Source organism: Chrysemys picta, chromosome 8 (assembly GCF_011386835.1).
Source record: "Chrysemys picta bellii isolate R12L10 chromosome 8, ASM1138683v2, whole genome shotgun sequence".
Taxonomy (NCBI): Eukaryota; Metazoa; Chordata; order Testudines; family Emydidae; genus Chrysemys; species Chrysemys picta.
The window spans coordinates 39,564,551-39,591,129 of record NC_088798.1 but is presented as its reverse complement, the minus strand read 5'-3'; the positions used below and the strand labels follow the sequence as shown (position 1 = coordinate 39,591,129).

At 38.9% G+C, this 26,579-nt stretch overlaps 1 protein-coding gene across 7 annotated transcripts in view; it reads left to right on the top strand.

Annotated features, from left to right (window-relative positions):
• COL11A1 (collagen type XI alpha 1 chain) overlaps positions 1 to 26,579 on the top strand; it is a 235,817-nt gene that overhangs the window by 156,915 nt on the left and 52,323 nt on the right. For all 7 annotated transcript variants that reach the window (XM_042840641.2, XM_005285451.4, XM_024101999.3 and 4 more), the window contains 8 exons: positions 7,546 to 7,653; positions 9,956 to 10,063; positions 11,229 to 11,282; positions 17,897 to 17,950; positions 18,329 to 18,436; positions 24,909 to 24,962; positions 25,566 to 25,619; positions 25,713 to 25,766. In XM_042840641.2, coding sequence (XP_042696575.2) covers positions 7,546 to 7,653; positions 9,956 to 10,063; positions 11,229 to 11,282; positions 17,897 to 17,950; positions 18,329 to 18,436; positions 24,909 to 24,962; positions 25,566 to 25,619; positions 25,713 to 25,766 — 594 coding nt within the window. The remainder of the gene's footprint in view (positions 1 to 7,545; positions 7,654 to 9,955; positions 10,064 to 11,228; positions 11,283 to 17,896; positions 17,951 to 18,328; positions 18,437 to 24,908; positions 24,963 to 25,565; positions 25,620 to 25,712; positions 25,767 to 26,579) is intronic.

Sequence of the window (26,579 nt, the reverse complement as noted above, 5' to 3'; positions counted from 1 at the left end):
AAAATATTGTTACTATGACAAAATATGTATACAAGTGCTTTATATGTATACTGCACAAAAAGAAACAGATAAAGGTACATTCATTAATGAGCTTACAGTTCATAAGATAAATACGAGACAAAACCTTGGACAACCATTCAATAGAGGAAACAAAGTCAATATCTTTATGGCACCTACCCCAGGTTATGGGCAGAATCCATACACTGACATGCCTAACTTTTGTGAAATTAAAATCTAGTAAGAGTAGTAAAGAAAACGTATGCAAAAATAACTGTAAAAGATGGCTGTGGGGTGGGCAGGGTAGAAGAGCTACCAGAATTCCATGAACAGGTTCTATAGATACCAGCACAGTGGCTGCCATCTGGTGTGTTAAAAAAAAAATCTGTTTTTTCCCCCCAGTAGTGTCACAGTGTAGAACTGAGCAGACCTAAATGTGTTTAGATTATGATATCTGACAAGATCACAGACCATAGTGGTATGGCTGCAGGCTAGCAAATGTTTATTGTTATATTCATTGAATAGCAATAGGAATCACATTCAGGTTGCCGAGTTAACCATGCAAAGAACCATCATTTGCTCACCTGGCAGGATACACGTGTATGTTCCCTGTACAAATAGTGTCTGAACAATCTTGCAAAATAAAATCTTCTTAAAGATAATATATAAAAAGATTTGGAGCAGCCACTGCCATCACAGTGCCCTGTCCTGCCACTCTTCTCCATATAGACCTTATTGTGAGAATAGTGCCAGAGAAATCAGTAGGTTTGCTCCTGGAGAGAATGAGTTCAGCATGGGTAAGAGTAACACAATGGGGCCAACAGAGAAGAAAACAATATGGAATCACAGGATACCAGTCCAAGAGCTAGCAAGGCTCAGTCATGCTTAATTATTAGAATATTGAAAAGATGAGGCATATTCAGAGTATCAAGGCATCCTCCTGGTACAGTTGCCATAACTTATTCATTCTAGGATGTACCATGGCACTTCCAGTCTCATTAGACCAGGGATGGGAGAATAGCATTTGCTTTAAAGTGTTATAGACAAGTGCCAAGCTGAGAAGTTAAGGAGAGATGCTGTCGTAGCAAAAAGATCTTCAGCAGGCCTCAAGTGAAATATCTTAATTATTTAAAAGACGAAGGGTAAAAAGATGCTGTAGAAGTGTGTAGATATAGCAATTTAGAAGCAGAGGAAAACTCTATAACTTTTTAGTCTCCAGTAAGTCCATATTCCCACTCAACATTTTTTTCATTTACAAACTTCAGCATGCAGCTTATTTATCTTCCCTATAAGTGTTTTAAGCAAGGATCTCATTTTAATATTTAAAATGAAAAAAAATCACAGAGAGAAAGAGAACTCCTAGTCACAAAAGTTAGGATATAGAATAACAGAAGCTATTACTAGACACCACAAACCACAGATCAATGAGTTCCATTCAATTGTATTTACAATAGCTAGACTTGAGGAGTGAAGCTAAGCTCCTATGCTGTTCACTGGCAGCCGTTAGTTGCTCACCAGACCTTTTGAAGGTATCAAAATAAGGATTTATGAGCCTCATTTCAGACTCCTGTTATTAAAAATCTTAGCCCCGGGTTTTGAAAGCATTTTCTTCATTTTGAAGTAGTCACGGAGGATGAAATTCATTTCACCTACACCGAGCCAAGCTCTGAGACTGTGGGAGGAGGGGTTGGAGAAGTGAAATTTACCACTCCCAATCCAAGACCCAGAGTGCAGGGTTACTGTGCATCTTCCCCTATCTACCATTCAAGTTTATCAGCTGGAATAGAACCCATGGCCTCTCTGCACCAGTTGTGTGGGTGTTAGGGCCAATGAATTCATATAAATACGGTTCTGCAGACTTTTCCTCATTGTAGCTTCTCGCTTTCCTTATTCAGGCCTGCCATGTTAACCCTTACCAGGGCAAATAGTATATGCACGGGCACATCTTTGAGCCACTTCCATTGAGGTCCCAACCCTACTTCAGGACTTAAGTAGAGTGGAGGACCTTGCACTGAATGAATTTCACCAACTTTGATGCTCAGCCTTTAGACCATTACCTAAATTACATCTGGAAACTGGGTGCCATCTAATGAGGTCTGCATGTGATCTCAGAGGAGAGTGGTACCAAAAAGGGTTGGCAACTGAGGATCATTGGGTTGGGTTTCTTGTCAGTGGGTTTCAGCAGTTAGCATGTTAGAACTGGCCACTTCTAATGCAGCCTATCAGGAGGGTTCTGCAGATGGAGGTGGGTACTGGGATATTTGTCAAAGTTGGCAGTTAGTAAAATCAGGTGCTTGTCCAGCAGCAGCAATGAAGATGCTTCAGAGGGCTCCAGAGTGGGAGAAAGAGCAGTTCCTGACGCTTGCTGATATTGGGTGAAAAGGGATCAGGATGCCTCTGGGAGAATGGGGTGCTTTTCGGGGCAGGTTCAGGTGTTGAAAGAAGAGTTGAGGTACTTGGGGGACTGGAGCAGCTGATACAGGGTAGGATCTGATCAGAGCTTGTGTGGGGGTCATTTTATAAATGCATATGCTTGACCCCAGTGTTCTAAGGGCTATAATATATTTTTAAGACTTGCTAGAGACCACATAACTCTATTTTAAAACCTTATTTATGCATATCATGATTATCTGTTTCTTATTTTTAAACCTTCCTCTTACATATTAAAAGAATGACCTTATTTAATATAATTAAAAAATGGAAACAGGCTACAAGCAAGGCACAGAAACCAAGCAACTAAGCAACATGATAAAGGTGTTGCAGAATATTGTAGATTTATTCCTGACATGATTTATTAGTGATACAAATAGCATGTGATGAATAGACATTTTGAAATTAAATTATTCAATTATTTTTCACAGAACTATTTATGCTTCAAATTAAACCCATTAGATTTTTTCCCTTCAGATTTCTTATAGTAGTATCAGAAAAGATATATTGAGCAATTAACCCAGGCTATGCTTTGTATTAATTATGCAAATTTTTAAAATGTTCTGAACCTTACTTTTATCTATTCTTTTAATGAAAGTATAAATAACATTTTAACTATCTATAGACTAACTTTTTTAAACGATTGAAAAAATTATATCAAGATCTACACAATATGAGTTATTGTCCTTCAGTTTATACAACGTGTAGTTTTAAACATCCCATAATTTAGTTTGGAAGGTTATTTACTTCTTACAAAATAAAACCTAACTTTAATAAGCAAAATAATTTTAACTTTTGCAGCTGAACAAATGTTCAGAGGCTGTATTTGTTGTTAAAAAACTAAAGCTAATATCAATTCCACTGAAAAAGGACTTAACTAAGACAATATAGTTACCATGTCTGTTAGTTCACAGAATCTTCTTGTTCCTGTGCTTTGCAATTGTGGAACCTTATTGTGATTCTCAGGAGGAAATATTCCTTTTCCATTGGCCATATACTCTATCTCTATTCCAGAGAAGGGTTTATATTTTCCTTCGCTCCTTTACCTTTGGCTAGATTCAGCCCTATGCACTATTCACACTGAAAGGGGTACAGAGGAGAAGCACAGCACCTGAAGCACCTAGGAGGAATAGAAGCTTGCAAAGCCAGAGTTCCTCCTTCCTCCTAGAATATCTCAGCCACACACTCTTGTACAAGCCTTGAAGAAGGTGCAGCATACTCCAGCCTCTCTGTCCAGCTCAGCTGTCTGGGCATGGAGTGGGTATGGTGCCATGGCCAGACTCCTTGCAAGCTCTCAATACTATGGTGGCACAGGAGGAAACAGGCCATTCTCTTTGTGGAAGATATAAGGGGTGTGGCTGTTCCTTCCCAACTCTCTACCAACCCATTGTGCAGAATCTGGCCCTATATTTTTAAGTGCTGTCAGGAACTCTATTGGGACTGTCATATATGTCTTAGTGTTAAGACAAGTTCTTTAGCTCACAGCCAGCCAAGCTAAAACTTTAGAGGGGTCACAGCTGAATTTTGTTGCTGTGCTTTTCTGGCTCTTAACACCAGGAATTTGTAAATTGACGGAACAGGACAATTCATTGGTTTGGTAATGGGATATGGAGAATCTGACCAGTGGGTCATGATTTGAAACCAGCCCAGCTGGTGGAAAGGATTTACAATCATTACTGTTTGGTGATATGTAAAGTAATTGATGGCTTCAACCCAGTTACTGAACAGTTGTCTACCAACATCATAATATGAGCTATATAGGATTCCATTGATTTGGATGGGATTGTGCTATTGGCTAATCCATATTATCCTGGCATTCGATGAATGCTCCTCACCACTTCTGCTCCCTTTTTGCAACTGGCAGTTAGCACCAGATCTCTCTGCTTCTTCTCCTCTCCCCTTCCATCCCTGGACAAGACTAATTGATATCTGTCCATTTAAAATGAGCATAAACATGACAGAAAAAATCAGAATTTCCCCAATTAGTCCATCTGAGCAGGCTCTCTCTATTTGTGAAGTACTGAGGGTTTTTATATACACATTTTGTCTAGTCAACTCAATCCAGCAGAAAAGATCCACGTCCTGCTCAGATTCTGAAAGGTCACGAATCTTGGCTCTGTGCCTGGCTGACAAATTTAAAGTAGAGCTCAGCTTGTTGTTGAAAGTCCATAAGCACTACACAACACCTGTGCTGCTGCAAAGTGCAGAGTCAGCTGGGACATTAAGAACATTATTTTAACTTATGGATGCTTCAGTAACCTCAGAATGGTTGGACTTAAAAGATGTTAGAGTATACACAAAAGACAGTAATATGATCCAGATGTTTTTAAACCCTTAGAAGTGAGGTATTTCAACATAGAGCAAAAACAACTCTGCTGTCATTATTTTCTGTATAAAATTAATATATTTCTGACAAGCCTGCCTGGACTTTTTTTTTTTTTTAACTTATTTTTGGTAATAGACTTTTATCCACTTTTGTGTTGATCTAAAATAGAGGAGTCCAATCCTGCATTGTGTAGTTCTTTGAAGTCAATAGGACTTCATATAATAGTTTGAAGTCAATCGGGTTCCACACAGGCAGACTGCTATCCCATACAGAGCCCTATGGCTTCTGAGCACAACATAATGTATGATCAAATTAGTTCATAATGGTGAGCTAATTCCTGAAATATTTAGCCTTCATGATTCTGCCCTATGTTACTATGCAGTATGTATTCATTTATCAGGGTAATAAGTTTCTTTATATAAAAAAACAAGCAATTTCCATTAAAAAAATTATGAACCATATTACAGCCCCAGGGTCTGTTCCAAAATGCTACTAACTCAAGCAGAATGCAGTAAGGGCTACTTGTGAAAGGGACTTAGTTCTTACTCAGGTCAATCTCAGTTTAGTACAGAGTATGGGCTGTAGGATTAAACCTTTCAACATCTGCACACACTGAATCTAATACTTGGGCTTTCACTGAATAGCAATTCACATTCTTTGTATTGGGCAAAAGATTTAGAGATTTTAAAAGTCCTAGAACAAATCCTTCATTTAGAGACAAGAGTTCTAAAGTGAAGTCTGATTTTTGGGGAGAAAAAATATGCAGTGTTTAACTGAGTCTGCAATTCCTGGCAATGACCATTTCAAGTATGTTTGGGCATTTGCTTTTCAACTTTTTCTATTTTAGTTTAATACAACTATAAAGCTAACTAGTAAGGCTAACCCACCTTTTACAGTTTGGATAACTACTGTGAGACAAGGGTAATAAGTGCTGCTGCTCTACTAGTTGTTGTTAGAATTTTTTTTTTTTAAGTTTCACAGTGGAAGGGCTCAATGTCCATTCTGAAATTTTTGGCCATGAAAACAACCAGTAGTCAGAAATAGCAGTGATTAATGTAATTCTAAGCCAGAGGACTGGGAAAATGTGATGGAAAGTCATACTGATGTCCACCCACCTATGCATATCTGATCAACAACTGAAGCCAACATTTTTGAACCAGTATCCTCTATGAGGGTGGGTGGGAAGGGGTAGTTGTGGGAAGCACTCTTTATCCCCTATAGTTATAATCGCTATTGCTATTAACAATGCAATGATTGCCACCTGTGCTATGGACACCATCATGGCTTCCACCTCTGTCCCAGTTGCCACTAATCCTAGTGCTATTAGCATGACACATTCTCTCACCACATTCTTTTTTCCTAGAAGGCTAGCATGACATGAGCCTATGCTACATTCTAACTATACCTTATTCCTGGAAATATTAATGCTGAGATATTTTCTGGCGGCATTTCTCCTTGGATCTTGAGCTTATTACAACAGTTATTGTAAATATAATATTAGCCAGAATAAAAGCAAGTCCTCTGAGATCAATGTTAGGCTTCCTAAACTATATGACCAGCATTTCACAAAAGCATTTGTGTTGATGAAGTCAAAGTGGCCATGACCAGTGCCAGGCAATCTTCCACTATTTCTAACTCAGATAATGATCAGCATACTTCAGAAAGGCTGTTGCCATTTCTCATCAATTACAGTCAAATGTTTGATCCCAAATGGACACCACTGGTGTCAGGTTTCCCTCCCCACTCTGAACTCTGGGGTACAGATGTGGGACCCGCATGAAAGACCCCCTAAGCTTATATTCCACCAGTTTAGGTTAAGAACTTCCCCAAGGCACACATTTCTTTCCTTGTCCTTGGACGGTATTGCTGCCACCACCAAGTGATTTAAACAAACATTCAGGGAGGGACAACTTGGAGCCCTATCCCCTTCCCCCAAATATCCCCCCAAACCTCTTCACCCCCTTTCCTGGGGAGGCTTGAGAATAATATACCAACCAAATAGGTTAACAAGGTGAGCACAGGTCAGACCCTTGGGTTTTTAGGACACTAAAAACCAATCAGGTTCTTAAAAGAAGAACTTTATTATAAAAAAATAAAGTAAAAGAAGCATCTCTGTAAAATCAGGATGGAAGGTAGTTTTACAGGGTAATAAAAAGATTTAAAACACAGAGGATTCCCCTCTAGGCTTAACTTTAAAGTTACAAAACAGGAATAAACCTCCCTCTTGGTATAGGGAAAATTCACAAGCTAAAACAAAAGATAATCTAACGCATTTCCTTGCTATTACTTACAATTTCTGTAATTTTAGATGTATCATTTCAGTCGGAGCTGGATTACCTGCTTGGTCTCTCTCTTTGTCTCAAGAGCCAACACACACACAAGAGAGCAAACAAACAAAACCTTCTCCCCACCCCACCCCAGATTTCAAAGTATCTTCTTTCCCCATTGGTCCTTCTGGTCAGGTGCCAACCAGGTTATATGAGCTTCTTAACCCTTACAGGTAGAGGAGGGATTTTATGCTACCCTTAGCTGTGTGTTTATGACAACTGAGCACTATTGTATACTCAGGTAGATGGCAAAAGCTTATCTAAATATTCTTTAGAATATAAATACCACGTATGACCTGAATCCATGAAATCCCATTAGTAGTGGGCAATTGGCTTTGAGAATACCCATCTGCGTCAAGTCCGATTGAAGGATGGGAATCTATGCTTGGAAGCTTAAGAACAGTGAGAAGCTTAAATGGACTACATTAGAATTCTCTGCATACTTAGTATTTTTTTTCCTTCTAGGGTTCTCCAGGTGAACGTGGATCAGCAGGTACTGCTGGCCCTATCGGTCTACCAGGCCGTCCAGGTCCTCAAGGTCCTCCAGGCCCAGCGGGAGAGAAGGGTGCTCCGGTAAGTAATTCCAAGGAGATGGCACATAAGACTATTACAGTACAGAAGTTATTAATTTTCATTCAAGAACTTTAGCTGTTCACACTGCAGGACCTTCCTATTGCATATGTGCCCAGCACACCTGCCCTACTCCCTTTATATTTATAATATAGAAAATTGCAAATTAAATTAAACTGGATGACAACATTTATATTTTTGCACATTATAATACCTAGGAGGATGAGTTTAACAAGGCTGAATCATTATTAGTACAAAGGGGCAGAATCCATTCATAAAATATTTTGTCAAATTGTAGTTTTGATTCAATTTTTTTATCCTGCTTCTGCATATTGGAGTGCAAATTTATTTCTCACTTTGTTATCAAATTTCATTACCATTCACTCCTATTTTTCAGTATGTTCTCTCTCAGCAATTGGTGCTTTCCTGGTACTTTTTTAGTCTTTAATGTGATCATCGATGAATGCCTGACTACTCATTTTTTCAGACTCTCAGCCTGCTTTTATTTTAGGCACAGAAAGGACACTGCTCACCAGAATTATTATTATTGTTTGTTTGTTGTTGCTCCTCTGGTATCATTTCTATTCTTATTTGCTGTCCCGTCCCTCTTTTTTTCACCTGAACATCTCAAGAGCCATTTTGAAAATGTGAAATAGATGTTAACAGAGTAACTCACATAACCACATATTAACTGCCATGTGATATAAAGTTATGAGCTCTATAGTTTCACATATATGGGTCCCTATTATAGTTTGGCCAACCTTATGGAGAAAAATTCTAGAGGACTGGAACATGGTGAGTTTGAATATCAAACAAACAGAAAATGTCAGGATGAGTTTGGCAGCCATTTGGGTTGTACCATACACAGAACTCTGGGGTTCACCTCTGGAGCCTGGAAAGGAACTTTCCTGTAAGTTATCCCAAAAGACCCATGGTCTGGACTCTGTGCCCCAGTACAGGGTGAAGGAGAAAGCCAGCAACTGCTCAAAAAAGCCCATTTGCCAACAACTTGGTGTGAGAGTATAGGCTCTTCTGAATTTATGTTACAACAATGACATTGTGCTGAATTTAGGCTTCGCAGAACTGTTTGTCTGTATCTTAATATTTAAACCTCAACATTTGTAGATTTGCCTAGTCCTGATCATTATTTAGCACAAAATACCTCCCATTTCAACTCAGAGTGGAATTTAGCCATTTAATATTACATGCATACACAGCCAGCCCTCATTGTCTTATTAAGGGCCTACCTTATGAAGAAGCTGGTTGTGATTTCAGCTGATTTGTACTATTAATAATTTAGTTATTTACAAGTTCTGTTGGACAGTAGTGCACAGAGGAACTTAGGGACCAGATTCTCTGCTGCATTTAGCTTCCACTTGGCACAGAGGTAGTTGGATTGTCAGGGAGCCAGTTACGGCTGCCTGACTTTCTGCCAAGTCCCAGGTGTGGCTTAGAGCAGCAACAATGGTTGCCAAGGAATCATCTGTCATCAGTTCATTATACACCTCCACCCTTGCCTTCAGTTTATCCTTCCTTGCACCCAATATATTCCTTGAGCTGGAGATTGGGGGCAAAGTGGTGTGGAAGCTTTCTCTTCCAGCTACACACCAATTGGGAATTCCTCCATGCCAGGAAAATGCCCAGCAAGGATATGACCAGTCTCCTAAAGTAGTAGTACTGAGAATCTCCCTATATGTGAATAATTGTTTGAGGACAGCTTTTAAACATGGTTAATTGTTCTAGCACAAAATTTAAAGACAATTAATTATCATTCATTGAAATGGGTTGTGTGGAAAAGGAATGATTGGACATACGTGCTAAATTGACCTCCAATGTTACTCTTTTATAATCACATAAGGAATGGAGTTGGTATCAATAAATATGTCAGTGTTTGTGAGATGCAGTGTTGTTGTAACTATGTTGGGCCCAGGATCTTAGAGACAAGGTAGGCGAGGTCATATATTTTATGGGACCAACTTGAGAGATAGAGAGACCTCTCTTCAGTGACCTGAAGAAGAGCTCTGTGAAAGCTTGTCTCTCTCACCAACAGAAGTTGCCCCAATAACAGATATTACCTCACCCACCTTGTCTTTCTAATGTTTGTGAGAGGTTTCCATTTGATCTTTTTGAGTGTGATTGTGTGAATGTGATAAAGGCCACCATATAACAAGAAAGGGATTTCAGTCAAACATCTTTGCATGTTGCTATATAACAATTTGCATATTGGTTGATGAAGTATGAATTAATTGTACAAAATTCTTAATTATTCTCTTGTGATAAATACAGATGATTTTTCTTTCTTCAGGGTGAAAAAGGTCCTCAAGGTCCAGCTGGACGAGATGGAGTACAGGGTCCTGTAGGTCTTCCAGGTCCTGCTGGTCCTGGTGGCTCTCCTGGAGAAGATGGTGACAAGGTCAGTCCTTATTGTTTGCATTTGTCTGCCTGTGTAATGATTTATACACAAAATGGACTTGCTGTAGCTGTCATCACATTAGACACTGTGGCTAAACATCCCTTTTTAAAAAAATAAAGTCAGACATCTGAGAGACAGGAGTAATAGGGGATCAGCATCTGTGTCCAAGCAACAGTAGGCAATTTAAGATTTCTACCAGTAGAGAAGTGAGGTTGTAACTGTAGCAAAACAAATCAGGATATATGATGTTAAAATTTATTTTTGCTTATTTAAAAAAAACTTGGCTTAGTGAATGAGAAATATAAAACATTCCCAATAAAACATAGTCATTTAATCATGTTAATGGTGGAATAGGGCCTCAGCATTAAGTGTTGAGAGTATAAAAACAAAGAGACTAATTCTTCCTGGCCCCACTGACTCCAAGAAGAGTTGAGGATTCAGCTTAGATTTGGTCTAGTATTATTCTTTGAAACCCATCACAGTTTTAAATAGCTTCAGTAACACAAATAGAAGTACTTTGAGGTTTACGTTTATAGTACATGGCTGTGTTATTTGAGTTATTATGTAACTAGGGAATTTTATGCTCTAGGAATTATTTGGGGGAAGTTCTATGGCCTGTATTATACAGATGATCACAGTGGTCCCTGCTGGCCTTGGAATCTATGAACCCACAGAGAGTCCTTATGTTAAATCACATAAACTGTCTTTTATTATTGTGCTAAACCAAATAAAACTTTCTTAGATGGTTACTGAGTAATTTGAGTCTAGTTGAGGTTTTGAAATACCATGCACAACAATGAGAAGCAGTTGTTCAGTCATGTGTAATTAGATTAGTCTATAAATCAAGGTACTTTCATTATCAGTTCATATTGAAGCTAACGTGAGAAAAACAGTTTCCTTTATTTATAACCCAGTTGTAGCATACTTCAAAGCTAGGTCATGTGGCATTCTGCAGCATGCCAATCAATATCTGGATTAATCTGTCATATCAATGTGGTGGATCCATGCAAAACTGTTCCCCTTAGGCCTTCACACTTGAAACTGCAACATAAAACAGGCAGCATAATCATGTTTAAGGTGACATTTAAAGATAGAGTGGTATTGAGTGCAGTTAGGAAGCAGGCCATTCTAAAGGAGGAACGTAACTTCTGGCTTTCAATTACAGGGTGAAATTGGTGAACCAGGTCAGAAAGGCAGTAAGGGTGACAAGGGAGAAAATGTGAGTATCTAACTACTTTATCCAGTGTATTGGCTTCACTTTTTTATTGCCTTTGAATTAATTACTGCACTGCTGTATCTAATGAACAATGTGCTGAATCAGCAGGACCCAGGCGTATGTCTCAAATAGACTCATACACTTCAACCAGTAGAAACACAGAAAACTGTCAATCGCATTGTGTGACTTAATTACACCTTTAAAATATTTTACCTAGAATTAACATAATGTTAACAATACTATACATAAATAGTGAGTATTCTCTTACACCCAGTTAGCTTAGGGTATAATTAGGAGATAGATGGGTGTAGCAGAGGGTAGAAGGTATCAAAGAGCATATATGCAATTATGCATTACTGTGCTAGCAGCCAATACATATTGACTGTGAACATGAAATGACGGTGTGGAAATATGTCCTTTATTTTATTGTAAAGACATGTCCTTTGTAAAGCTTTTGAAATGTATTTTATCACCGATGAGCTAACTTCAGGATCTCTGAGGTTCAATTCAGAGAGGTATCCAGAAGTCAAGATATTTTATGCAAAAACTTTCAAATGTTTCAAGTCACTAGGGGCATGGGAGTGAGCCTCCCAGCCTGGGTGAACAGACATACGCTAGCAAAGCTTAATCAAGCACATTAAAAAGAGCAGTATTGATACTGCAGCTCAGCCTCTTAAGACCTCCCAGTCCCTTGGCTCTGAGCTCAGGAGACTAGCCTGTGTCTCCACCAGAGCTATATTTAGATTGCTAGCTTGAGCCCTGCTAGTGTGGTCTGTCTACCTGAGCTGGGAAGCTTGCTCCCTGCTGTAGTGTAAACATACGCTAAGGGCCCACTGAATTCAATCGTAAGACTCCCATAAACTTCCATAGAGCTGGATCAGGATCTAAATCGCATGAAAATTCTCACAGGAGTTCAAGTACTTCCATTGTCCAGTCAGACCAGCAATATCTGAAGAACAACCTTCCCCACAGTATTTCAGTACTTCCCGTTCCTCTGATTGCTTTAAAATTACTGTTTCAAACCCCAAACAAGTTTCAAGTCATTTTCAAGTCTCTCGTCAGTGTTCAGGTTTGCTCTCATATTATTTTTTCTGAACAAGTTCAAACAAAATGGGGGAGAAGTCACTGAAGAGAGATTCTTGATTACATTCCAGTTCAAAATGTGTGAGTTAGTAGAGCTCAGGGCAAGACTAGCATATTCAGTCACTTTAAGTATATTGCCAATCCCTATCATGAAAAAGATGTTTTATTATTATTAATTATGCATCTAACACTATAAATGTAGAAAGTTCTTAGCAACTGTCAAATGTATGATTATATATCTTCACATCAAATGGCATCTTGTTTAATACAAGGCATATGCTAATTAATCCTTTTTATAATATTTTCATAAGAAAATATATAGAGCAAATTTGTGTTGGAAAGGCATTTAAAAAAAAATAAGAGTGTCCTTCCGCAGTTATTCATGCGAAAGGCTCTTACTTCTACAGTTCCACATGCAGCAAATGCATACTTGTCACAATTCTGTTTTGTCAGATCAAATCATAAATGTTGTAGTAAAATATTTGCAATGGCCTGTTAACACAGGGAACATATTATAGATATGGTTGAGAAAGCACATCTATTATCAGTCCATGTTTTCTGGGGAATATACCTAGAAAAGTTACTGAACAAATTCCCCTTTGGACTGAAATTTTTGGTACTTATTCTCAACCTAGAGATGAACTTTTGGGTGAGTCTGATATAAAAAATGGCCAAATGGAATTTTATCTCAAATGAGAACTTTTTAAAATGAGTTAAATTTTCCAGGCATGTATTTTGTGCCCAGATAACTGTAAATAAGCTTTATTATTAATTATTATTGTTGTAAACTAGCCCTGGATGTAGGGACAAATCCAGCTACTACTTATGTAGCTGGAGAGAGCCATTGTGGTACGCAAGCATAGTGCTCCTCTATGCCTGGAAAAGGGTGGGTTTTTAGGCATTCACATCTTTGTGCAGCCCAGAATCCAGTTCCATTCGGGCTCAGTATATGGCAGCATACAAATCTTCCTGTTCTCCCCCTTAAAGGTGCACATGGCTTCTTCAGCTTGTCTCTGAAAACGTTTGCCCTTCCTGCTTTGCCCCATCTCAGCACAGCTACTTGAGCTGGGCATAGGGCTGAACATTCAGTCCATAACCCTTAATAAGTACTAGAGGTTTTGATATGTTTAAGGAGCCTTCCTTTACAAATAAAGTAATTGCAAAATAAGTGTTTGAAAATTGTATCCTGCACATGCTTAATACCCAAGTGGGAGGCTTGCATGAATATGCACATATCTGGAGTATTTCACACTGAAATCCTGGATTGTTTCAGTATTCATCTGCTGTAGTGTTTTTATTTGAAGGTGTGATACAACTTTGATGTTAGAGCACACAAATGAACTTAGCCACACTGAGCCCGATTCTGCCCTCAGCTGCACCTATTCAGCCCACTGACTTCAGAATGTGTGTTTCTGTGAAACTTGCTTTCCCTCCGATAAGACAGAAGGAGTGTGCAGGGCAGGGATAGAATGTGCCACCTGGCCTCCCCTCAAAGAGGAGACAGGGTGAGGGGAGGAGACAAGCACTTGAACCTCTCATCTCAGATGACTTCAGGTTCAAGTGTTTGTCTACTGATAAAAGTGAAGGTGGGGAACTTGGGTCTATTAAGATCAGGGGGCCCTAAGAGAAAATGTTAAAGGCCTAATCTTTTTCCTTTGGCCTCTTCAGAGGAATCTTGACATCTTCTCTCCATCGAGCCTAGAAAACAAGGACTGCAGAAGGGATTTATGGTTTGGGGCTTTGACTAGTTGATATTTAACAAGAAACCTCTACTGATGATTGCCAAGGGACCATCTGCCAGCAGGGGATAGCTATAGTGCATTGCTCAGCTCTCCAGTATATCCCTCCCTGCCCCGGACACACCCCTGACACTGGAGATTGCAGGCAATGTTGTACAGGAGCCTACTCTACTAGCTACATCCCCACTGGAGATTTCTCTATGCCAAGAGAATACCCAGGTAGGGTTTACAATCAGCCTTTTGTGCCACTTGAGTAATGGAACAGAGAATCTGCCCCTATCTGAACAGATGGAAAATATTTAAAGATGATTAATAGGTGATACTAAACAGGAACTCTATATGGAGAGCTAAGTGAGATTTAAGAGCTCCATTGGCCTTGTGCTGATTATCTGCAGAGAGGTGAATTCATCCTGAGAGCATAGAAGCAGTGGCTGACATTTTCAATGCAGTCTAGTGAATTTAGATACATTTTCTATTTGTATGTATGTAAATTCCTTCCATTAGCTGCAGCCCAGTCGGTCTGTTGGAATACATGCAGAAATATCATGTTAAGATAAGCCACTAAAGAGACTGAAAACATTTGCCTGTTCGCTGCCATCATGGTATTTGTACAGTGGGTCAGAAACTCATCAATACTATGAAGGAAAAAAAGAGCACAAGAGGAAAGTCAGGAGTACTGTGGAAATGGAGGGGAAAAAATGTAATTTAAGGAAGTAAATTTTTTAAATTACCAACACCCCCGCCCAAACAAACAGCTAAGAAATACCCCTTTACAAGCTCTCCTGTGAAGGATAGAAAACCTTCTAACCGCTGTATTTTCTAAAATGTCTAAACTAGAATAAGCTCTTTAAACTCAGGCAGGGCCCTAAACTACATTAGAACTCCCAGCCAAAGGAAGGACTGGAGCAGATTTCTGCCTAGACTAAAATCCCACTTAAAGTGCACACCTTGCTGATGGAGCAGGCTTTATACTGCCTTAGCCCCAACCCTGACAGGTTCTGCCAATCCACTCCCTCCACCTGATTAACAACAGAGTTTTAATACATATCACCAACTTAACCCTATCACAAACCAGCCTCCTGGGCTTCCACATTTTCTGTGATGGTTCTCTCCATCACACCAGCCCTTTGCTATTATGCCCACTGCAGCATTCAAATGTTAACTATAATGCAAGTGTTTTGTAAGAGGGGGATGGGAAAATTCCAGCAATGTACTTCTCAGATATATGTCTCCCTTTACAATCTGATAGTATTGCAATTGCTTTTTTCTTTTGAATGAGGGCCCATCTGATGCACTCTCACTTTCACAAAGAAAATACTGTGCAGCTTTTGTTGTTGTTGTTAAAACAGCATGTAGAGTCAGATCCTTCAATCCACTGACAAACTGAGTTCAGTGGGAGTTCCATGCACAGAGAGCTTGCAGGATCAAATCCTCTCTAGACTGTGCTATTGTGGGGGTGGGAGAGGGAAGTGAGGAGCCTCCCTGCTAGAGCCGGGCAAATAATTGATTTTTCAGTTCTGGCAGCAAACTGAAAAATCAGAACAAATATTTGGTTCAGAAAATACTCAGAATTTCTAGTTAATTGGAAAAATCTGGTCAGCTTCAGCGAAAAGAAGGAGTGTATGTTCTTCTTTAAAACTTTTTACTGTTGTAGGGCACTTGCCAGGGTTGTGGGAGACCCACGTTTGAGTCCCCACTCTGGGGCAGGGAATTGAATTCGGCCTTCTCCCATTGCAAGTGATTATCCTCATCACCAGCACATAGGCTAGTCTGTGTACAAGTGCTCCCATTGAAGCTTTTCCACATTGTATAAATATATAAACATTCATTAGGCCAAACAGAGAGCGCAAGCAAATGACTCTTTAGCCTGGTGACTAGGGGACAAATCTGGGAGTTAGAAGATATGGATTCTGATCTTCTCTCTGACGGATTCAGAGGGAGGATTTGAATCCACATTTTCCTATCCCCACATCTGCATCCTGGTGAGTGTCTTAATTGCAAGGCTAAAGAGTCATTCTCATTCTTTCTTCAGCCTGAATAATATTTATACAAAGTGGAACAGCTTCAACAGGAGAGTTTGAAAGCAAACCATCTTATAGCTTGGAGATTCATGTGACAGGAGAGGTACGAGTTCAAGTCCCTGCTCCAGATTCAAACCTAGGTGTCCCACCTCCCATACGACTTACCTAACCACTACGCTACAGGTTATAAGGGGGACACATATACACACACTCTCATTTTTCTGAAGCTGGCCCTGAAAAGCTTTTTCCCAGCCAAAACTAATACAGTGCAAATTCACAAATAGTTTCAGGTCAACCTAACTGCATTGCTCAGCAAATGATCTATTCATCCAAAAAATGTTCACCCCACTCTCCTCCCAACCTCTTTCTGTTGCCTGCATAAGGGTCCAGAATTGCTGCCTTCGACTGGCTAAGCCATCCACTCACTGCCCAGTGGAGCTGTGTTGTATCACTTCAAGGGATGCCGCTGACTGAGCTCTTCTCAATACAACTAGGGAGTGCCAAGAGGCATCTTGCCATTACTACAGGCTAAATTCTTAGCACAAGCCAGTTCTTCTTGTTTTCATGCTATTGAATCTAGCAGACAATACTAAAGTGACCAGACATCACAATATCAGCAGAGCTCTTTGTCAGCTCGAAAGCTTCTCTCTCTCGCCAACAGAAGTTAGTCCTATGACAGATAAGGCCTCCCTCACCTTTTCTCTCTAAATATCCTAGGACTGACATGGCTACAACAACACTGCATAATAGCAGTAGTAAACCTGTTGAACGTGTAGTAAATTTGAACTAGCCTTTCACACTTCTCCCACTCAAGAAACTATGCTGCAATATAGCTTGGCATGTACCTAGCAATGCCTCTTCTTGCAACACGAATTGGAGCTCCTATTGCCTTTCCATTGGCCACACCTTCATCTTTGGGACTTTCCAGAAAATCAATCCTCTCGATCAGTAAACTCATCTTGCACGCAAGATAAAGGTTACACACGAGGCCCTCAGTAACACAGTTTACTCATGTGAATAGTCCTATTGACTTCAGTGGGAATACTCATATGAGTAAGGTTCCACCAGTGTGAGTAAGGGATGCATAAACAGGCCCATAACATATATATGTTGATGGATATGATATGTACATATGACATGTAATGTCTTATGACGTGTCAAGATTCCCATTTACATTAAGACTCCTTTGCATTGTTCTAGCAATACTGAATGTAATTTATATCCACTTTAAGGCAGTGTAAAAGGGTGTTTCTGTAAATAAGAATGTGGCCCGTAGTGCTCAGAAAAGCTCAGTTCTCAGTCAGGAAGGACAGGATAGCAAGTGTTGTGTATATAGCTTTACGGAAAATTTGATTCAAACAATAAGCATTCAGTTTGAAGACAGATCGTGAGAACACACTTTAAGGGTTGACTTTCCTCTGTACAAATCTCATTAAAAGGTCTGATATTTTTAGTTTTGGAAAAGCCAGTATTCATTTAGAGTCATGTTTGCATGGAAATCCATTTTTAAATATCCTGAAACATTATGAATGTAAGTGCTTTCAGTAAATGTCAGTTTAAAATTTATTGTAGCCAGGCAAGTCTGAGTCTTTGAGAGCTAAACAAATAATGCCTGACTGCACTGACTGTAAAAGACTTTTGAATAATATTACATTCTCTCTGGAGGAGTATAGAATTGCTTAATAGATCTTAATCATGCAAATACTCTTCTCTCTCTATCTACTGTTCATCTCATTCCAGATGCCAAAACTGCTGTTTTTTTCTTTTTATGCAGGGTCCTCCGGGTCCACCAGGTCTTCAAGGTCCTGTTGGTGCCCCTGGTATAGCTGTAAGTAATGCAGTTTTTATGCATAGCAAACCCAGATTCTCATTAGGTTTACAAAACTTGATAATGTGCTAATTTGTGCTGCTTGACTAGAATAGATTTGAAATCACAACATATATGTAACAAGGTGTCCCCACACTCACAATCCAAGGGATTTACACCTTACTCTTTAACACTAGAATAATGCACGTGGTGTATTGGACCAATCATTTGGACCAGGTGTTTTGGGGGTTTTTTATTGTGTACGTAATAAACAGTTGCAAAATCAACTTGATACCAAACATACTTAGAAACAAGTCCACTGACTTTAGTGGAACTTCTTCTTAATCAAGCTTGGCATCTTTATGCTTCTTGCTCATGTCGTGTGTTCCTGCCTGTCAGGGAGGTGATGGAGAGCCAGGCCCAAGAGGTCAGCAAGGAATGTTTGGGCAGAAAGGCGATGAAGGTCCACGAGGATTCCCTGGTCCTCCAGGTCCCATTGGTCTTCAGGTAAGACAATGTAGTATTTTTCCCTTTCAGCAATAGGGACCATTATTTTCACATTCATCACTTGTCTGAACAAGAAAGAATTGCCTTTCATTAAATACATTACACCATCAGCTAATAATACATGATAAAAAACTGTGTTCATAGATTTTATAGACAGATACATTGATCTCAAGGGCCTGAAGGGACCATTATGATCATCTATGTCTGAACTCCTGCATACGACAGGCTATAGAATTTCACCCAATAATTCATGCATCTAGCCAAATAATGTGTGCATGAACAAGAGCATATCTTTTAAAAAGACATCCACTTTTGATATAAAGACTCAAACTGATGGAGAATTTACCAGATCCCATGGTAATTTGTTCAATGTTGTTTCATTGGAAACAATGGTAACATGTTCTATTCCTTGTTGATACAAACAGAGACATCACTTAAATCAGAAAAGATTAGAAAATCTTCATTCTGGGTATACATTGCTGCCTTTGTTGATAACTTGGCATGGTTTGGCTTAGCAATCTCTTCCTCTCAAAATGCAGTCAGGCCATAGGGTAGTCAGTGAACATAAAGGACAGGCACAGACACTATGCTCAATAAAATGTACAGCATATCACTATTTCAGGCATATAATTACAAGCAAAAATCTTGCTTTTTAAAATTTACTTTTTAATTTCTTAAGTATAGTGGAATAGAGAATAAAGAACAAAATGTTTAAGATTTTTTTTACTCTTTTCCAATTCATAAATATTACAGGGTGCAGTGGTTTGAACTTTTGTCTGTTTATTAAGCTATTATACATGTTTTTATACTGAAACTATACCGTAGGTTTGGGAATTTATTACATAGCACAACACTTTTCCTATCTGCCAAGTTTCAGATGCACTTGCTATTTCACTAACCCTGGAACCTGTTTAACCACTCATTTCCAAAATCTTACTATGCAATGGAGCTCGGACAACATTGTGTTAATTTAGAGTGTGTTGCCAGGCAGCATGGAATGTATACCTACAATACAAGATTTGGTGCAACTTCCCACCTGACTTAACATAAAACTGTTTCTACTTTTGAAAGGCATTTGTTGATGTTTTTAACATTTCTGAATCAGAAGCTCAGTTAAAAAAACATGATGCATTGATTATATGATGGTTTATTTACAGATAGTAGTATTTTAAAAGACAATGAAATAACCTTAGGTATTTCCAGATTTAAAATATTGTTTAAATTAAGAGTGTCTTAGAAAGGATTAATTACTTTACATTCATGTATTTTAATTTAGTGAAATAATACACATAAAAGAAAGAAATCAATTAGGTTGAGACTTAAACAAATAAATGATTTCTACAGAAGAATTATATTTGCTTGAATCTCATTTTCCTCTGAGTATGCTGGTCCATGGACCGAGATCACACATATGCTAATGGTAATGAAGTACCACTGAGAAATCAAGAGCTCTTTTTATTCACTAATGTGGTTCTCATAGTAACAGTGAACCCATGGAGAGTAACAACTTTATCTTTCTTGTTTATAGTATTTCATGATAATCAAATTTCCCAAGCTGAAATTAAATTCTACTGGTGCTGCTTATAGTGGGCATTAAATCTTAAAAATAATTTTCATTCACACAGGAAAAGGCCTGTCTTAAACTTTTAAATGTAGTTTTTATGTGAATTTCCACTGTGTTGTTTAAATTAAAATTATAATACTTTAAAAAATAGAAATGTCTCTTGCAGAAAGAAAAGAAAGTCAAGGCAAATGTTAAAAATATGTATTACATATCTGAGTCATCTCAGAGTCTAAGATAAAGTAGTTCTCATTAATCTCTGAGGATAGGACAAGAAGCAATGAGTTTAAATTGCAGCAAGGGAAGTTTAGGTTGGACATTAGGAAAAACTTCCTAACTGCCAGGGTAGTTAAGCCCTGGAACAAATTGCCTAGGGAAATTGTGGAATGTACGTCACTGGAGGTTTTTAGGAGCAGATTAGACAAACACCTGTCAGGTATGGTCTAGTTATTACTTAGTCCTGCCTTGCATGCAGGGGACTGGACCAGAAGACCTACTGACGTCCCTTCCAATCCTACACTTCTATGATTCTATGAAGTATAAGGCAGCACTTCTTCACACAGTGCACTGTCAAACTGTGGAACTCATTGCCGGGGAATGTTGTGAAGGCCCAAAGTATAACTGGGTTCAAAAAAGAATTAGCCATTAATGGACCTATTCTCCATGAACTGATCTATTAGCCAAGATGATCAGGGACACAACCCCATGCTCTTGGTGTCCCTAAGCCTTTGCCAGAAGCTGAGACTGGATGACAGAGAATGATTCATTCGATAATTGCCCTGTTCAGTTCATTCCCTATGAAGCATCTGGCACTGTTGGAAGGCAGGATAGTGGGCTAGAAGGACCATTGTTCTGCTCAGTATGACCGGTTCTGTTCAACATCTTCATTAATGATCTGGATGGTGGGATGGATTGCACCCTCAGCAAGTTCGCGGAGGACACTAAGCTGGGGGAAGAGGTAGATACACTGGAGGGTAGGGATAGGGTCCAGAGTGACCTAGACAAATTGGAGGATTGGGCTGAAAGAAATATGATGAGGTTCAACAAGGACAAGTGCAGAGTCCTGCACTTAGGATGGAAGAATCCCATGCACTGCTACAGGCTGGGGACCGACTGATTAAGTGGCAGTTCTGCAGAAAAGGATCTGGGTATTACAGTGGACAAGAAGCTGGATATGAGTCAACAGTATGCCCTTGTTGCCAAGAAAGCTAATGACATATTGGGCTGCATTAGTAGGAGCATTGCCTGCAGATCGAGGGAAGTGATTATTCCCCTCTATTCGGCACTGGTGAGGTCACATCTGGAGTATTGCGTCCAGTTTTAGGGCCCCCCACTACAGAAAGTATGTGCACAAATTGGAGAGAGTCCAGCAGAGGACAACTAAAATGATTAGGGGGCTGCGGCACATGAGTTATGAGGAGAGGCTGGGGGAACTGGGCATATTTATATCTCTGCAGAAGAGAAGAGTGAGGGGAGATTTGATAGCAGCCTTCAACTACCTGAAGGGGGGTTCCAAAGAGGATGGAGCTCAGCTGTTCTCAGTGGTGGCAGATGACAGAACAAGCAGCAATGGTTTCGAGTTGCAGTGGGGGAGGTTTAGGTTGAATATTAGGAAAAACTATTTCACTAGAAGGGTGGTGAAGCACTGGAATGGGTTACCTAGGGAAGTGGTGGAATCTCCATCCTTAAGGCTCAGCTTGATAAAGCCCTGGCTGGGATGATTTAGTGGGGTTTTGTCCTGTTTTGAGCAGGGGGTTGGACTAGATGACCTCCTGAGGTCTCTTCCAACCCTAATCTTCTATGATTCTATGATTCTTATGTCCTAAGGCTATGATTCTTGGCGGGGGGATGGCGGGAGAGAAAGGTTCAAAGGCAAAAGTGGCACTTAAATGCTTAAATCCCATTGAATTTCCTTGGGAGTTAGGTGCCCTTGCAAACATTTAGCAGTGTTCTTAACTTTAAGCATGTGCATAATTATTGGGGGGATTGGAACCCAAGTTTGTATTTAAAAAGAAAAAATTATGATTTAATAATTTTAAACAACTGAACGAGATGTTAGTGTGAATCAAAACTGTGGGGTCACTTAGTTTGGTAACACAGAGGGCCTCAACTTCTTTACACTCACAAGTAGAACTGAATGAATAGTTTGCAACTAATAATTCATCTAACATATTAGGCTCTACTTCTTCAGGAATATCCATGGGCAGACCACAGTTATCCTGAATTTATTTGTTATTCGGTATTATTAACTTCATTTGTTGCCCATGTGAAATTAGTTTCAGCATAGCGTACAAGTTTTAACATAGGGTGATTTTTTACACACAAATTATAATAAACTACACACCTATAAATACAGTGAGAGATTTCTGAGGATAGTTTAATGCTTTTAGCAGACAATACTAATTTAAGAATTACAAATTGTGAAAAGATAATTTATGAGAACCTCAATAGCAAAAGCAGAATCATCTCTTACAAAATATGTATTTAGTGCTTCTCACAGTGAGGGAAAAGATGTTGACATTAATGGAAAACTGAGCCACTGAAGTTATTGTCAATCCAAATATTATTTGTTTAAATATTACAAAGTTATCCAAGGTAAAGCCATGAAGGAAGTTAGAGGATGTCAAGACACCTAGATGGTAATCATAATCTGATCGCTGCTTTTAGTTTCTTGAAAATGATGCATGTAATAATGGTACATCATACCTCTTCCAAAAATAAATAAATGAACAAACAACCCTGTTGGAAGACATCTGTGGGAAATTGCAGTCAGCTGTAACTGACATAACATCATTGTTTAAAGCCAAATCTTTCCCATTTCATAAAATGGAGACTATTTAGCATCTGAACATATTGGTTATTGAATACACAAAATGGCATCAAATTTCTCTTTAGACAGTATCTATCAGAAATGACAGGAAATGGTACTTGTTTGTAGAGAATAAGCCTGCAAGTAAAAGAAAAAAAAATCTCCATTTAAAATTCTTCATACTTTAAAAAAATGGGATTGTAAATGCCATATCTCCCTTAGGCTGCATTTTCCATATTGAAAAAGAACCCACTATTTTCTAATGCCTTATGAATTTACTGCAATATCAATGAGTATGCATGTTATCGTTCAGAATCACTCTATTCACCTATTCTGTAACAGCACAATTGCTTGAAATTATTTAGCATTGTATTTTGAAAGGTATTATTTCATAGTTTGGCCAGAATATAGTGAGGTTTTGAAGTGATAATGACTCATTATTTTATTATAGTGTATTTTTGAAAGGCATGGTGGAACATTAATTCTGATTAATTACACTATAACAAACACTTCAGGGACATTATAATGCACCCACATAGTGAATTGCATATTCAATAATGGGGACAGATGTTTTGTTCTGTACAATCAAGTGTTTGTTTTTAGAGTTCAGATATACTGTAGCAAAATATTATAATACAAGAATCTATTACTGTATATCCAATTATCAACATACATTTGGTATGTTAGTAAATAATTAAAACATATGTCATTATAATCTGTACCATAAGCTAGTAACGAGACAAATATTCATTGATGCTTCTATTCAGCATGCACTGTAATCAGAGATACATTTTAGTATATATACTACTGTCACTTATAGCTTTCCATTGTAATGCATCACAGTCTTTTAACTTTCAAAATAAACAGGAATTGAAATATAGAAATCAAATGCATCACGGGATGAGTTAAAGTTGCCTCTTTCATGCTCATTAAACAATAATAAATGAGCAACTGCAACAGATATATTGTACCAAAAACTATATTGAAAAGAAGCATGTATTTTGTTCAAGCTCATCACATTTTACTCACTAACAGACTGTACTAACATACATCTTCTTTTTTTTTTTAAAGGAGATGCATTATACATCTGAATTCAGCCAGGCTTTTTATGAATTCCATACTGTAGAGTTTTACTGTCAACATGGTATCCATTACTGTAATAAAAGTAGCTGTTAGTACCAAGATAATCTTTGTTTGTGTTTTTAAGAATGTGATCAGTTTTGTATCCTTTCATCCATATTTTATAATCTGATCCATGCCCGTTATGCCACTCTGGTAGAGGGGCCAGAAACTGGCCATGGCTAGCCAACAGGGAACTCCCCTGTTAGAAGGGAACTCCTTTCTAGTGCAAGTGTTCTAGATTCAGGCCCTGAGCCTTTGGGCCCTCAATAGAGGGGATGTGTTGAGGTCAGTCAGGAGTTTATACTTTAAAGTTATTAAATAATATAGCATTACAGCACAATTGAAGTAAAGGCTGTGCACTGTGACTTGATTATCAGTTCTTTGATGTGTGCTGAAGGTGACAGTATTGTTGAATTGAAATTGAGAGCTAGATCCTAACTTGATGTAAATTAGTGTAACTCTATTCGCTTCACTGGAGCTACATGATTTACACCAGCGGATGCGCTGACTCTTTGTGTAAGTGTGGCTGAGTATAGTGCAGTAAGCTTGGGGATTGGTATTGTATTGGGTGTGAGTGTTCTCGTGACCTACAATTTTCTTCCCCGAACATACACTTGAGCAACCTTACATCTAAATTAATAAAGTTTTTGTGTGGGAATATATATAGTATGTAATCAAATGAATCCGTGCCCAAGTAGAATCATAACAGTCTTTTTTAAATCAGCCATATTAGCTCTTTAATGTATTTCTTTTTTCCTAAACGTTTTTCCTCATCAGTTATACTTATAAATATTCAAAGATGCTTTAATCTTTTTTGCCATAATATGAAACTAGTTTTTAAATGATTTTTTTCTGTTTAATTCAGATAGCTTTTGTCCTCAAATTTTATCTTATGATTTTCTTAACGGGTAGCTGTGATTTACGTTATTTCTTTTAAGTAGTTTACTAGCAGTACTTTCTTTTCTCTTTCACATTATTAGGGTCTGCCTGGCCCTCCAGGTGAAAAGGGTGAGAACGGTGATGTTGGTCCAATGGTAAGGTTTTTTTCCTTGTTGATCACTTTAAGTGCTAGACAACATTCTGATTATTGATTCGCTTTACAGCTTGCAATTTGATATTCCATTTATAGTCTAGAGCACGGGACAGAGTGTCCTGTGACTGTCACCTGCTCTCGCTGTGATCCTGGGCAAGTCACTTCATTTCTGGGTCCATTTCCAATCTTTAAAAAGGAGGGGTTTCAAGCTTATTTACCTGACTTACAGAGGACTTATGAGGATTAATTAGAGCAGACCAATTTATGCATGTCAGAGACAGAGAGAGAGAGACCAGCATTGGAGACTGGTGTTGCATCCCTGGAGCAGAAGCTCTGGGGCACTGAGCGATAATAGTAACCCACAGAAACTGTAATTGTGTCTGTCCTTGTGTAGGAACACAAGGGGCTCCTTGTGCCATAATCACCATGTAGACTCATGCAATGGGGAACCACAATCTGGCCCTTACACTTTGTACAACACTCTGAAGATGAAATGCTCTCTGCATGCAAAATATAGTGTTGCTAATTGACAGAAAAATCTGTGCTTATATTTATGTGACAGTAAATACTGCAGTTCACGTATCATATTTTCTCTCTGATTCAGGGTCCACCTGGTCCTCCAGGTCCAAGAGGTCCCCAGGGTCCTAACGGAGCTGATGTAAGAAACACACTCTGTATTGTTCATTGTATTCCTTTTAAAAACAATAATAAGTAGTATAGTTGGCTAACTTACATCCTTTTATGATTGCAGGGTCCTCAAGGTCCTCCAGGCTCTATTGGCTCTGTTGGAGGTGTTGGTGACAAGGTAAGAAAACTGGTAATATTGACACATAAAAGAGACATCTCTGAGATAAGGAGGAGGACATACATTTCCCCCCCCCTGTTTTTTCTGGGAATATTAGAAATCACAAATACCATTCATTTCCTTGGTAATTATTAACAGTCATGTAGATGCATAATTAATACATGACTTGTACATTATTATGACCTGAAACCATCCTTGTCTGTCTTTGCACACCACAAAATTGTTCAACAGTCATGGATATGAACTTGAGTGGAAGAGAAATAGCTCAGAGAGAAAAGTAACCAAGGACAAGATTGGTGGGACAAGTTGTGCTCTCAGATATGTCTACACTGCAACATAAACCTATGCTTCAGCCCAGGCTCAAACCTAATCCCCTTTGCAGCTACACTGCAATTGTGCTAACCCAGGGCTCAGACCCAGGGTCCCAGGAGCCTGCAGGGGTGGAGGGTCTGAGGTCAAGTTAAAATGGGATCCAGGGTCCGAGCCCTATTGCTTTGTAGTGTACACAGAGCACCACTTGATTTGGGTCCAGCAGTTAGCCAGAAGTATCCCACAATTCAATGTGACAACTTCCTTAGTCCTCTCTATCCCAACAATCTACAATCCACTGTACTGAAAATGGAGACCATCCCCAGGCCCTTTGTAAATGGCAGCAGCTCAGGTCAGTGTTAATCCATTCTCTTCTGATCACCGATCTGCAAGCACACTATCAGAGAGCCTCCTAGGTTTGCAATGGAGAGTGAACTGATCAAGCCTTTTGGACAGCGAGCTGCTTCCTGGTAACATGCAGGGTGGGCAGTAAAGTTTTCTCAT